This window comes from Ctenocephalides felis, unplaced genomic scaffold, assembly GCF_003426905.1.
Source record: "Ctenocephalides felis isolate EL2017-DRISC unplaced genomic scaffold, ASM342690v1 CF-g0.4_SCAFFOLD_01170, whole genome shotgun sequence".
In the NCBI taxonomy this organism is placed as follows: Eukaryota; Metazoa; Arthropoda; class Insecta; order Siphonaptera; family Pulicidae; genus Ctenocephalides; species Ctenocephalides felis.
The window spans coordinates 36,327,613-36,342,507 of NW_020537324.1; the positions used below are offsets into that span (position 1 = coordinate 36,327,613).

Here is a 14,895-nt window from a genome sequence, read left to right on the forward strand (position 1 = left end):
TGTGCTAAGTGTGACAGATTGTAATTAAATAAAAAAATGTCATAAAATCAGTGATAAAATATCGATCTACATTTTGTCATTTTAATTCAGTGAATAATCATCAAAATTTTATCGTGTTTTGGAAAAAAATAATTAGTACTCTTCTGAATTGATATATATATATATATATATATATATATATATATATATATATATATTGTGCCAAAAAATATAATGAACTAAAATGCCAAAGATTTAGGTTTGTTTTCTTTTTTTTTTCCATTTTTTCAATTACTGCGCCTGTTCCCATTATGGAACATTAACAAAGTTTTGGTGATACTTAAAATGTCTAAATGGAATGTCAATCCAATGATGTCTGGGTATTATGAAATCAAAGACTTAAGTATAAATTTGTGTTTATTATTGCCAATTTTTATGGTTGTTTTTTTATTTGGCCTTGCTAACTCTGAGCATTCATTAACTATAGTAATTAAAACATTTTTGAGGTATAGTAATTGAATTAACTTGTAATGTTTTTTTGTAAAGTTGTAATTTTTTTGAGTTAACGATATTTATAAAAGATTTATAATAAGGAACCATTATATGTCATATGAATCAACAGCCAACTCATAAACAATAAATATTATTTATTTCATCTGATACGTTGAACAAGAATAAAATTTCAATTGTCTATTATGTTTTTTCACGTTATTTATCCAATATTACTTTTTTAGTTTTCCAATTAACTGAATTTTAAACTTCTACAAAATATTTCGTATTTTCTACAAAACACTTCTACAAGTGTTTGAAAAACGTAATACAAATTCATAATTTTTTATGATAATGTATTAGGTTTTACGCCTATCCTTAAATGGTCAATAAGTAACACTGCAGGATTATAAAAATGACTTTCAAAATACAAAATATTGTGACCATGGTCAGAGATTTTGAAAACTTCCATATAATGCTGACATATGTAATATAAATAATTTTTGCCAGACCTGTTACCACATTTCTATCAGATCTATTACCATGAATCTAAAATTACAGATTAACAGAAACAAATTTTCCTAAAAATTTTCAATTTTAATGTCAAACTAGTGGTGTATGGCATCGTGTCTTAATGCAAATTGCTGAAACTTTCCGTACCATAATAAAATATTCAAAAAATAAAATTTAGTTAATTTTTTTTGAAAATAAAAAAAAAGTTTTTTGAATCATTCAAATCGGATACTTAGTTCTCTCAAAAACTGCCATTTTTGCATATTTACCTCCGTATCTCCAAAAAAGGTAGACCTGCATTTTCCAAAATCTAATTACCAGTTCTACCCATCACGAACTGAATGTTTTTTGGTTCATTCAAATCGAATGCTGCGTTCTCTCAGAAGCTCTATTTCTATTTCTTGCACACTTTGTTCCGTCTCTCCGAAACGGCTGGACATGCCTTTGCCAAAAACTAATCAGCACATTCCCTACCAGGAATGGAATATTTTTTGAACCGTTCAAATCGATTGATCCGTGCGCTCGAAAACGTGGACTAAGAATTGTATCCATACATACATACACACACACACCTTCACATCCATTTTTCTAAGGTATGCCAAAACGTTCAGAAACCTTCAAAATGTGAAGATATGCAAAAATTTGCAGTTTCGATTTTTGGACAAATTCAATAACTTACCCTACGGGAAGTTGAAAATATTGTTCAATCAAATGCAAGTGGCATGTTTCGTTAAGGGAAAGTTGTAGGTATTTTTCGATATTTATAATATAATCTACATAATCAACAAGAATTGGCGTTTTTCTTAATTCACTTTTTCAATTTTATATCAGTTATCTGCTAAACATAAAGAAATGGCTTGGTCGATCGCCTCGCGAAACCTATTAACCCGAGTCTTTCTTGGGTTTTATTGAATTGGGTTGTTAAATTTTTTAAATTAGTGTAGATGCTTTTGAGTAATTTTTGACGAAAGGTCAAATCTTTTTCCAATGTTGATCTCAAATGATTCAAAATAATATGAAACTTCAAAATAACAAGAAAACATAAAATTATCGAATCTGAATTTCTGGCAAAAACGTAAACTTCTCCTTAGTAAGTAAAAATCATCGTTTTATCTAGCCGTAAGGGTGTGGAATGGCGGGATCTGAATCAGAGGTTCCGGGTTCGATACCAGCTTCGATGTCAACCAATCGGTTGTCGCTTGGAAAAATATATAGTAGAATGTTTATATGTCAAAATAGCTCTCGACAGAAATGGTCTTAATAAAATTCATCAAACAGAGATAGGACAACTGTTTGGGTTGTCATCTATAAAACCGACATAGTATTAATAAATGAAATCAACACAACAGCTTATAAGAGTCTTAAGTTCTGATTGCTGTTTAAATAATAATGAAAAACAATTAATTGTGTTCAAAATACGTTTATAATGGCTCCGAATATTTTTCACTATTTATCTCATGCTTACCGTTTCGTCACCGTCACTGTGTTTACTTCGTTGATATTTTTTTTGTATTTGAAAATGCGTATTTTACAAATTTTGTATACAGTTTGTGTTATCGCTTAATTGTTTACGTTATTTACATTCCTTATCAGCTTGTAAAAACATATTGCTAGCTCGTGGTTTATTAATAACTTCTTATGTTTCATACAGCAGGAGTAAGAAAATCTGGGCAAAGTTTAAATCGTATTATCACATAGCTAGGATTGCTCATTTCATTAATTTTATAAACAATATTCTTATACAAACGGTAAGGAATGCGTTATTCAACAAAATAACTGCAAATGGAATCTGAAATGAGAACCATGTGCAGTGCAATATAATTTTAGAGCTATCAGGACTGATCTTACACCTGGGTCGCAATTTGTTGTTGTTGGGGATTTTAATTTTATTTTCAACTTCCCGTAGGGTAAGTTATAGTAATCGCAAAAAAATCGAAAATGAATTTTTTTCGCATATATTTACGTTTCAAAAGTTTCTGAACAATTTGGCATACCTTAGAAAAAATTGATGTGAGTGTGCATGTATGTCTGGATACAATTTTTCGTCTATGATTTCGGGCGAATGGATCAACCGATTTGAATGATTCAAAAATATTCGATTCCAACTGGGGATGGGGAGGCGTGGGCACACTTAGGTCGAGCCGTTTCGAATTTCGAATTTTCGAAGAAGTAACGGAGCGTCCGATTTGAATGATTCAAAAACCATTTTATTTTGTTTGGGAAGGAAGGTCCAGCGGTTTCGGAGATACAGAAGAAAATGTAAAAAATATAATAATTAGCAGTCTAAAATGAGCATTAGACATATCCACATCAAATTATCAGGCATTTTGAACATGAGTATCAATTTTATTACAATTTTTTTGGGTCTCGTACCAAGATTCTTAATTTTTGAAGTTCACTTATACGGTTCAAACAAATTTCAAAATTTTCAGAAAAAAAAGTCAAAATTTTCAAAAATATAAATGGTTTTATATTTTAAATATAAATTTTGAATTCACAATTCAGTTTAAAAATATATATATATTTTATAAACGTTATTGTAATCGTAAGAAATATATCCTCAGATGGATTCATTCGGCATCTCTTCTTAATGTAAACATTTTTAAGTTTTTTGAGCGATAACGTTTTATGAACGATTAAATACATAGTAATTATAATTATCTCTTTAGAAATATTTAAAACAGTTGTTACTGATCATTGATCAATATTTATTGATTATTTTTTTTGCTTGGATATTCCAGCAATTTGCCTTAAAGCACGATGCCATGCACCACTAGTTTAATATTTAAATCATTTTGAAAAAACAATTTACAAAAATAAATTGTAATTATAATTATCATTTATTCAAATGCAGTATATTAAGTTATACTGACAAATTACTAGAAAGTAGATAATTTTTTTTTGCAAAATGAAGGCTACGAAAATATTTCTCAGAATAATACTAACTAGCTGTAAACTGATGGATAGATGAATAGATATACAAATGAACAGATACTAACGAGTGTAGGATAATTTAAAAATGAAACATTTGATATCAGCATTATAATTATTATTAACTTACATTTAGTATGATTTTCCATCAAAAATTCCATAGTCAATTATAATGTTCACTTATACGGTTATACCAGTATAAAGAAAATTATGTATTCTGTGTTTGGTTCTCTGTAATTTTTCTAATTTATGGTCGATACAAACTATTATAATACTAAAATTATAATGAAAAAATTATTTTCCATTATTAGTATAATTGCAAAGAAAATAGTTTTTTAATCACATATCGCGTGCTGCAGTTAGTTTCACTGTTAATCTATTAATTTGTTATTTATTTCTTATTATTATATAACAACTAATATAAGCATTAAATAGTTCTATACTCAATAATTTTATACTGAATTAAATTTTAAGAAGAAATATTTATTCAATGACATTATTTAATTTAATTTAAACAAGTTAAAACAAGGTTCTAGCTAAGGGATAATCTTGTTATGAAGGTGTCTTACACTTATTTATTATTCGCATTAAAATAATTATTAAAATATGTTATATACACCTACACATGATTTGGAGGATTATTAGCTTAACATCCGAGATCAATTTTAACTTTCAACAATGCAATGACAAAACTTGAGATAAGAAATTATGAATTATTGCATGTCAATTTGAATTGCATATGTGCCGCTAAATATTAAACTAACATATTCAAGCATAAAAAATTAATATAAAATTATAGCATAAGCAGCATGCCATATAGAGAGTTTTAAAAACAAATCACAGTATCAAAACAATATTTAAAATATATTATCGAATATAATGAAATATCCAGATTATGTATATAAAAATGAAAATTATTATAAATGACTAAATACGATGACAAAGGCAAAGGAAAGAAGGAAAGGAAAAAGAGTGGATTTTTGGAATATAAGGAAATCCACACACACAAACAAAGACACGCACACACACACACACACACACATATATATATATATATATATGTATATATATATATATATATATATATATATATATATAAAGGACATAAGTGATTTGCTGTAGGGTTTCTTAAGTATAAACTTGCTATATATAGAATTTATGTCGATTTTTTATAAAAATAGATAAATTTATTATATTATAATCTTGAAAATAAATTTAATAATTCAGTGTCCAAATATTTATTGTTTAAATTAGTGCTTAGATTATCGTTTTAATTAGTTATACCTATATGTTGTGTTTATCTAAGAACATGATGACTTAATATGAGTTGTATGAGCATTGCATTTACTTATACATCTCATATTCTATAACTTACACACCTAACGGATAAAATTATATTACGAAATTTTACATATAATGGTATATATATTTTGAATGTGTATTTTGTAATGATTTCAATGTCGCGCCATTTTTGTTATGTGGTGTTCTCTTATCATAGAGTGTATCCTTCATATTGGATCTATGTTTGTCATTCTATGCAAAAATATATTTTTCCTTTTTTGTCTAGGAAGAAAGTAAGAATAACAACTAGTAAAAAATTAAGATTTATAAAATACACCATTTTTTTGTAAGGATTTAAGTATTATTATTTTTACCACTTTCTAATCAACTTATTGAATATACATTCTATTATATTTGCAGATTATTAAGCGTAGACGTAAACGCATTGGATGACGTCTACTGGTTGGAAGATTCTCGTTCCCGTCAACTCTTCGGTAAAGATTTTGCAGCGTGGACATCTGCCAGGCAGTCGTTACCAACATCCAAGAATTCTCTGGAGTCGTTAAAGGCTGAACTCTGGTCGAAAGTGGTCAAAGATAGTCGACACCAGGACGCTTGGACATGGGGTGAGTTGAGAATTAAATGAATGTCAAACTTTTTATATTTTGATAAGAAGAAAGTCCTTCAAACAGGCAACATCTGTCGTTCTAAAATATACTGTAATAACCGCACCAAATCTCAAATTTCAAAAAAGTACAATAAACGTAAATGTTTTTTAAATTACCGTAAAAGCAGTTTACGTTTTCGTGACAAAATCCGATTTACTATTTTATGTTTTCTCGACGTTTCAAGCTATTCTGAATTGAATGAGACCAAATTTGAGAAAAGTATGTGTATGTGTCTGTATGGCTGTGTGTATGTGTCTGTACGGCTGAACCGATTTCAAAAATTTAAACACCATTCGATGTACTAGGCCGAGCCATTTCTTTGTAATTACCAACAAAGTGTAAATTTTTTTGTCCACGTTTTAGCTTACAATTATGAATCAATTTTAAAAATTCAAAAACCATTCGAAATATATATTGGTTGGGAATCGTGCTGATTGGTTTTGGTAAAGATCGGTCGGCTCGTGTTGTAATTAACGTTTGTTGGCGTTAGTAAAAGACCTTTCATCGAAGTTTTCTCAAAAAACGACTCGATAGAATTCAAAAATTTAAAAGCCATTTGATGTAACTCGATTAGAACTAGCGTTTGTCAGCTTTGCGACGATCAGCCTAATCGTTCCTTTGTTAATAGCAGAAAAGTGAAATTTTTTTTGTCCACGTTATACTAACAATTCTGAATCGATTTCCAAAATTCAAAAACCGTTCGAAAGATATGATCTGCAAATCGTGCTTATCAGTTTTTAGTGAAGATCGGCCGGGCCATTTTCTTGTGATTAACTATTAATTTTTTTTTTCAATTTTTAAATATCAATCGGAAATCGTAATGTTTAGATTTACTTGAAAGCGAAAACGTTATTTTTAAAATATACAGTTGAAAATTTTATCTAAATATCTGCATCTCAATTTCAGTTGATTAAGTCAATTATTACGCATTTCGGGAAGCTCATGCAATATGCCTTAAGGCAAAAAGCCACTTTCAACTAGTTTTATATTTAGAATGTGTGTTTTCTAATGTTTTAATCATTTAGCCAGGTACATAATTATGTACCTTATGCATAATACTATTATAACTTTTATTTGAAATAATGGATATATTTGAAATAAAACTAGTGGGGCGCATGGCATCGTGCCTTAAGGCAAATTGCTGGAACTTCCCGTACCAAAAATTATTATTTTTTTTAAAAGATTAACACTGTTGAAAAAAATTTACTTCAAAAAAATTAGATTTTCGAGAAACTATAAATTTGACAAATAATATTTTTTTTATAAAAAAAATATGAAAAAAATGTTTTCTATATTTTGGACATTCTGAACTTTTTTTCAAAGCAATCTTACTGCTTTAACTGCATATAGACGAGATGTCATAGCGTAAGCGCCGCCTCGCCGTCTAATGGATAAACATTAGTACGGAACCCATAGTAATGTAAACAAAATTTATACTTATTGTTAAAATCTCTATAAAATATCTGATTATTTGATGTGCATATGTCTAATGATCATTTTTTACCGCCAAATGGCATTTATTTTTACTTTTTTCACTAGATCTCCGAAACCGCTAGACCTGCCTTCATAAAAAATTGACCAATTCTTCATCTTGTCAATACAAGTAAAATGTTTTCCAAATTATTAGAGTCAGACGCTCCCTTCTCTTAAAAACCGAATTACCATTTTTGGCACTTTTTGCCCCGTATCTTGGGAACGGCTAGACCTACCTTCGTCAAAAACTAATCAGTACGTATCCTTATCAGTATGAATCGAATGTTTTTTGAATTATTCAAATCGGTTGAACGGTGTTCCCGAAATCTTTTCTTTAAAATGAATTGTTTGATTGATGAAGCAAGCATTTTTTTAAAATTTTTTTACAAGACAACCAAAGTTTCTTTGGCTATAGAATCTGCAGCGATGTATTTATTGCAAAAATATGGAATATTTTTTATTATTCATGAACGTAAAATGTTTCTTTGTATTTTCATTTTCAGCAATGTAAATTGCAATTGATGACTTAGACATGAATGCAATGGACTAACGCACTTTATATATAACATGAACATGATATTATGCAATGCTTTATCCACTTGCGTATTAGTTTAACAGTGCTAATGGTTCACGTATACGATAATGAAAATCCTCTCAACTGACAATGAGTAAAATGTTGAGTGGCATAGTTTTTAAGGTACCACATTCAAACGGGTAACATATAAAAGGGTAATGTGTAGACTATATTTCGAAAGCCTTTTTTTAACTTCCCCTAAGGTAAGTTATAGTAATCGCAAAATATTCGAAAAATGAATTTTTTTATATATCTTCACGTTTCAAAGGTTTCGGCATACCTTGAAAAAATGGATGGTATACCTTAGAAAAAAACTGATGTTTGTATGTGCGGATGCAAATTTTCGTCGATGATTTCGGGAACACGGATCAAGCGCATTGAATAATTCGAGAAAAAAATCGATTCATATTGATAAGAAGACGTTCTGATTAGTTGGCAAAGGCAGATCTAGCCGTTTCGAAGATACGGGGCCAAAAAGAGAAAAATGGTAATTCAGTTTTTGAAAGAACAGAGCGTCCGACTTGAATAATTCAAATACATTATAATTTTATTTGTATCGACAAAATGTAGTACTGTTTAAATTTTTGCGAAGGCAGGTCTAGCTGTTTCAGAGATCGAGGTAAAAAAGTGAAAAAATGTCATCTATTATTAGACATATGCCCATCAAATTATCAAATATTTTAGTAATAAGTATGAATTTTGTTTACATTTCTGTGAGTTCCGTACCAATGTTTATCTGTTAGACTGCGATGCGGCGTATACGGGCTTCAATATTTCTTCTATAAAAAAAAAGTTAATTTATAATTAATAATTTATCCAAAAATTGTAAAAGTCTCAAAAATCTCAATTTTTTCAAAGTTTAATTAAAAAGGGTTTATAAAAATTTTAATTTTCGGTTCGAGAGGTTCCGGTAATTTGCCTTAAGGCACAAAGCATTGCACCACTAGTTTAAAAAAAAAATCATATTGCAAACTAGTAGAAACTAGTAAATAATCTATTTATGTAGGCATACCTATTGGTTGTAGCGTTTTATATTGATAAAAACTATTGCAGATTATACAATTTTGAGCTAAAATAACGAACATACTAACAATAAGTAATTATGCAAACATTTTAATAGTTATAAATTATTCAAGGAGAAACTAGTTCCGTTCTTGCGAGTAGGTACGTCTTTGTAAGCATGGGGTTAGTTAACTATCCTAAGGGTGCGACCCATTTTTCAGAACTTTAATGAATTTTATAATTAAACCAGTTTTTGTATGCTTATAATATTTTTTGGTGTTTATTTAGACTCCAAACTTCATCACTACGCAAAGTTTAAATAAAATCGCCTATTAATTTTTGAACAATTAATTGTGAAAAAACAGATTTGCCTTTTGTTGAGTCCCAAGTACAATGGTCAATCTTTCGCGACAAAGAAATGATTTAGCCGATCGTCGAATTATTCTGATACATTTTCTTCAAATCAAAGTATTTACAATTTTTGAAATCGGTGCAGTTCAAGAAAACATCGACAATAAGTAAAATTTAGGTTCATTGGCAAATTAATATTATAGCAGAAAACATTTCTCAGTTAATAATTTTGAAGGGGTTTGTCACTGCGGAGAGTGTTCTGGTATGCGCTAATAAAGTCAAATGGTAAAACTTTGCGTTTCAGACAACCTGATATCAAGCGATCAGTGATATGTACTATCACTTCATTTGAAAATATAGTTGTCCACAAGTGAAAATAATGCCTCCCGGCATTGCTCCAATAATATGAAATATATCGTCACCATTAAAGGTGAATTCCCATCCAATTTAAGTACTAATTAGTACTATGCATTAATGCATAGGTCAACCACCGAGTTGCCTTAAATAACATACTACACGTATTGGGTATAATAACAATAGCTCATAAAACTCATTTCTGTTTAAAAATTCTGATTGCTGTTTAAAAACAAAAAAAATTAACAATATTTTGTTCAAACGTGCATTTAAGCCGCACATTACCTCTTGCAATATGATATTATTTTGTAATTTATTCAACGGGCACTTAAAAATAATTTTAACGTCATTGGTTATTAACATTATATCATTTTAGGTATATATTTCATAATTAATTCTGATGTGATTAGAAACTCAATATTTTGAAATACAAGTTTTGGAATATAACATTAAAATTACAACAAATACTTCAAAAACAAGTCTAATAAAAAAAGAATTTAACAAAAATTATATTATGATATGTACTTACAATTAGTAGTATAGTTTATATGAAGCAATATATTTAGTTTAATGCGACGCCTAAATATTTACATCAGATTTAAACTAACGAATCTAAGTCTGTACTGACTCAGTACGATCAGAAAATTATTCAATAGTAACCAGTATAAAAAAAACTTTATAATTTGGACCATTAAAAATTAAAATTTTCATATGTATTGCCATCAAATTCTAAGGTTAATATTATTTTCTTTGTGTTGTTTTAATTTTACGAACAGTTCTATTTGAAAATAAATTGTTTTCTATTATAAAAAGCCATTTGTTTTTTTTTTGGTTTAATATATTTTACTTCTTAAAATACCGGGTTTTTGTATCAGTACCGGAACATGTTAGGCTTAACAAGAACTTAAACATGTCTAATTTTATAATGAAGAAATTATAATAGAAAAAACATTAAGATGAGCGATATTTTCGATTTCAACCAACAATCAAAATAATTATCGTGCCAGATGAGTTTTAACGTGAATTTTAATTTTTCTATATCCGAATTGAAACCGAACAACAATGGCTTGTTAAAACAAAATTTATAATATTTTATGGTAGTACTTTGACTTTGGTCATAGTAGATCTGAAAAATGTGCCAGATAACTTATTTGTGTTTTTTTTTGGTTCAATATATTTTACTTAATAAAATACAAAATACCAGGTTTTGTATCATCACCGAAACATGCTACGCTAAATAATAAATCATACAAACATGATTTTATAATGATAAAATGAATAGCTGAAACAGTAAGATGAGCGTTATTTCTGTTTTATTTTAATAATATTAATTATTGTGACAGATGAGATTTAAAGCAAATTTTGAATTTCATTATATCCGAAATAAAACCAATTGACACCGGCTTGTTACAATTAATTTATAAAATTCTATAATTGTATTTCTTCTTTGTTCATAGTACATCAACTTTTTTGTTCGGTAATTCGATAGAATAATCATAAGATTTTTACTTAATGCAAAAAGTAACTAAAAGTTCCAGTATCTCTCATTGTAAAGATTAACAATAACTTTATTTTTTAGGCGGCATGTTGGTGGTGTCGGTGTCAGTGGCGGGTCTGGTGACTCTCGCCGCCATGACTCAACCCGCTCTGGCCCCTGAAGCAAGGCATTCTTTACTCCAATACGTCACAGGAAAATATCTGCTTCCTGCAAACTGCAAGGTAATTAGAGGAAATATTTTTTTTGCCCGAGATAAATCTGAATCATTAAAATTTAGTAGTTTGTTTTATGGTTTTGTCAGTATACCAAAAACTATCAGATATTTTTTTAACCAAAAATAAATGGTGATTAAACAAAAATTCTATAGGCTAATTTGCTAATTATTTGAACTGCAATAATAGCACCTACTGGGGTTCCATGTGCAGGACGTAATGAAGGTCATCCCAGTGGATTACTCAAATTTACTGTCTTAGATCGAAGAGGGCCATTTCTTAATTGTGGTTGATAATCTTATGAAAATGAATAAATTTATAAAAGATAGTTTATTTAAAACAAAACTTTAGAAATGACACCACCTTCTGTTTCTATTCAAATCCGATCTAAGGATCACTTGTTTTTCACAATCTTATAGTGATCGATTCCATTTTTTCACTACCAATTTCAGTGCCAATTTAGAGATCGTTGTGTAGTAGTTTGTTACTAATATACCTTTACAATATAATTTTGCAAGACAACTCAAAGTTTTGGATTGTTTTCTTTGGATGAATGCAATTCTTGATTCACTAGCGCAGCTCCACGAATCAACGCCATAAAAATAAGTCGGGTTTTCTTTCCTGACGAAATAACTTCAAAACGCACGAACCGATTTTGACAATTTTGCATTCGTTGGAAAGGTCTCGGGCTCCGCAAGGTTTATAGCTAAGAAAATTAGTGGTGCATGGCATCGTGCCCTAATTCAAATTGCTGGAACTTCACGCACCGTAATTAAAAATTCCAGTAATAAAAATAATCAATAATTGTTTTAAATAATTTCAAATAGATTATCTTCTTCTTCTATATATATAAAAATAAGTCGGGTTTTCTTTCCTGACGAAATAACTCCAGAACGCACAAACCGATTTCGACAATTTTGCTTTCGTTGGAAAGGTCTCGGGCTCCGCAAAGTTTATAGATGAGAAAATTAGTTGTGCATGGCATCGTGCCTTAATGCAAATTGCTGGAACTTCACGCACCGTAATTAAAAATTCCAGTAATAAAAATAATCAATAATTGTTTTAAATAATTTCAAATAGATTATCTTCTTCTTCTATATATATAAAAATAAGTCGGGTTTTCTTTCCTGACGAAATAACTCCAGAACGCACAAACCGATTTCGACAATTTTGCTTTCGTTGGAAAGGTCTCGGGCTCCGCAAAGTTTATAGATGAGAAAATTAGTTGTGCATGGCATCGTGCCTTAATGCAAATTGCTGGAACTTCACGCACCGTAATTAAAAAATCGAGTAATGACATTAGTGAGAATTATCAGAATTATGCTTGGTTAAGTCAACGAGCAATCCTTGCCGCAAAGAATAATGATGTACACGCACTGAATTTCACCATTCAATCAAAAATTGCTGACAATTTGGTGACATACCAATGATTCCGACTGGTCTTCCGTTTGACTTCAAACGATTGCAATTTCCAGTTCGCCTTGCGCTCGCAATAACAAGTCGCAAGGCCAATCGCTTAGCGTTTGCGGGATAAATTTCAAATAGATTATTTAGAAAATCATTGTTTTTCACATGGGCAGTTATACGTTGCCTGCTCACAAGTTGGAAAGCCATCCGCTTTGTTTGTTTAACGTCAGACCAAAAAAGCAAAAATCGGTTTACCAAAGAGCACTTCGATGAAACGGATAATTTGCGGATTCACTTTCATTTACTTAGAGAAGTTCAACTAAAAAACACTTCATTTTTGTAATCGAAATAAATTCATTACTGTTGTATAATAAAATCAAATTTTTCCTTTTCAAATATAAAACAAATAAAAAATTTCTCCATCTTTCTCACGAAACCATCTGGTGGCGAAACGGAATTCGTGGGGTTTGCTAGTCGCTTTATAAAGTAGTATATTCGAAAACTATTATATTGTTGTTATAAATTATATTATAATGCACTTACTTTTTTATATAGCCCTAATTTGATCATATAGGAATGTCTATGAAATTGAATCAATGAGAACATTTTTTATATTCAAGTTCACTCAAATTTTACCTGTATGATTTAACTTTTCAATATATATATTGAAAGATTACAGATATATCTGTTCAAAAATATATTATATATCAAAAATATTTTTTTAGGGAAGTAAAATACTGTATTTAATTATCTGATCATTTCACAAATTCGAAGATTTTATGACACGTATTTTATTTTATTTCTCTTGTGTCTTGTCACTCACGGCCAACTTGTGCTACCACATTGCTCCTCGTTCAGTGTTGGTACAAGCCAATTCGAAAGTGATTGGCAACACGTTGTATTCTATTTGTGTGAAGACCGGTCCTGTAGAGGGTGAAAGAGTTGTAGATTTGACGTCTGTGCATTTTCTTGCTTTAGCGAGATCTGGGCGTTGAGGTAGGCCGGTGGTCAGGTATAGGTATTTAATTGAAATTTAGTTGGCGTTGATGATCCAACCATTGCACTTGTTCTTGTATGTTGTGATTATTGGTCAGCGCTTATTGAAATTTGCGTTTTTTCGTCCGTCTACTTATTAGAAAAGTATAAAACTGTACCAAAATTACTGATTTGCTTTACAAATTCGAAAATGTCATGACTCGTTTCTTATTTTGATTTTCTTCTGCAAAGCCAACTGCGCATTCATAGTCAACTTGTGTTGCCAGTGAGTACCGTACAAAAATCAGTTGCCACTGTTGCACGAGATTTATTATGTTTGCTGATATTATTATTCATCTTTGTTATTTTTATATTAATTAATTAATAATGAATGCATTGATTTTATTCAGCCATTTGATCTCTGCTTTATTAGAAGTATATCTGATTATTACGAAAAGTTTTCAGCCATTGCAAATTAATATATTTGATGAGAGACGTAATGAGAATCGTACTCTATCAAAGTTCTATTTCAAAATATTTGCTATGGTAAATATAGCAGATTTGGAATATTGACAGTAAAGTATGCTAGTGTAAATGAAGTTTAATTAATTAATATTTACGTTCTCGTGTATTTTATAGCTCAGTGTCAAATATATTGATTTAAACGTTCATGCTATGAAGTATGGACTAATTAATATATCTATATCGCTAATATGAAAATCCATCAAAACAATTTATAATCTATATTAGACAAAAATGGATTACGATTTAGTAAAAAATGTTTTACAAGAGTAGTTTTAATATGTATGTCAAGATGCTCTTTTAATGGATAGTATATATCAAGACTTTCATTCTAATTTTTATATAAGATGGTTCATTAATGGGCAAATAAATTTAACATTATAGACACTTTAAATTGTTAAAAGTTTGTCTATCTATATATGTAATGAATCGTTCACTAATTACAATGAATATTTCATGCATATTTTATTAACTTCCCGTAATACAGGTTGTAGTAATTTTTGTAGTTATATTTATATAGTAATGATTAAATGTTGATCAAAACAAATCTAGCAGTTTCAAAATTTTGATCAAAATGCATAATTTGCAAAAAAATTTAAATAAAATTAAAAAAGAAAATCAATATTTTTAAAACAAATGCAATAAAATATGATTTTTTAACCAAAA

At 29.4% G+C, this 14,895-nt stretch overlaps 1 protein-coding gene across 1 annotated transcript in view; it reads left to right on the forward strand.

The window, feature by feature from the left end:
• The first annotated feature begins 5,617 nt into the window (after positions 1–5,617).
• LOC113366258 (apoptosis-resistant E3 ubiquitin protein ligase 1) overlaps positions 5,618–14,895 on the forward strand; it is a 29,360-nt gene continuing 20,082 nt past the window's right edge. Inside the window, exons 1-2 of the mRNA XM_026607837.1 lie at positions 5,618–5,819; positions 11,195–11,334. Of these exons, the coding sequence (XP_026463622.1) occupies positions 11,200–11,334 (135 nt within the window). The 5' untranslated portion in view covers positions 5,618–5,819; positions 11,195–11,199. The remainder of the gene's footprint in view (positions 5,820–11,194; positions 11,335–14,895) is intronic.